The 688-nt window shown below is 61.0% G+C and overlaps 1 protein-coding gene across 1 annotated transcript in view; it reads right to left on the minus strand.

Moving 5' to 3' along the window:
* Nucleotides 1–2: 2 nt before the first annotated feature.
* LOC102034084 (kin of IRRE-like protein 1) overlaps nucleotides 3–688 on the minus strand; it is a gene marked incomplete at its 3' end in the record, with an annotated part of 25,918 nt that continues 25,232 nt past the window's right edge. The window contains 2 exon segments of the mRNA XM_031065342.1: nucleotides 3–44; nucleotides 138–416. Coding sequence (XP_030921202.1) covers nucleotides 3–44; nucleotides 138–416 — 321 coding nt within the window.

Raw genomic sequence — 688 nt, forward strand, 5'->3', positions numbered from 1 at the left:
CGATCCTCGTGTGCGCGCACGTTGTAGTAGCCGTTGGTGGGGTCCTGGAGGGGGATAAATGGGGAAATCAGCGGGTTTTGGGAATGCTGGAGGGGTGGGAAGGGGGCATTGGGGTTGGGAGGGGCGTGGGGCCGGACCTTGAGCTCGTACTCCTCGCGGGTGTCGATGGTGTCGCAGCGCAGCTCCTGCTTCAAGTCCACGTCATCCTTGAACGACTGGAAAACCCACGGGAGTAATTGTGGGATGATGGGATCGGGGAATTGGGGAATTATGGAAGGGGACGGGCGGGGAGGAACCCTGAGACCCATCCCGCGGTGGGAAGGGGCGGCTCCCCATAGCCCAGGTGGATCCCAGGGGGACCTGGGCACTTGCAGGGATGGGGAATCCGTGGGATCCAGGGAATCAGGGATGGGGAATAAATGGGATCATGGGATCCATGGAATCGGGGATGGGGAGTCCATGGGATCATGGATGGGTCCAGGACTGATCCCTAAAATCCCATTAAACCAGCCCAGGGAACGCTGGAATTCTTTGGGATGGAAAAGACCCCAAAGATCCTTAAAGATCTGAGGGCAGGGGTGTTCCCACCGTTCCGGGTGACTCTGTGAGCCTGGCCTTGGGGACACGCCCAGGGCTGGGGACACGCCCAGGGTTGGGGACACGCCCAGGGCTGGGGACACACCCAGGG

Source organism: Geospiza fortis, unplaced genomic scaffold (assembly GCF_000277835.1).
Source record: "Geospiza fortis unplaced genomic scaffold, GeoFor_1.0 scaffold735, whole genome shotgun sequence".
In the NCBI taxonomy this organism is placed as follows: Eukaryota; Metazoa; Chordata; class Aves; order Passeriformes; family Thraupidae; genus Geospiza; species Geospiza fortis.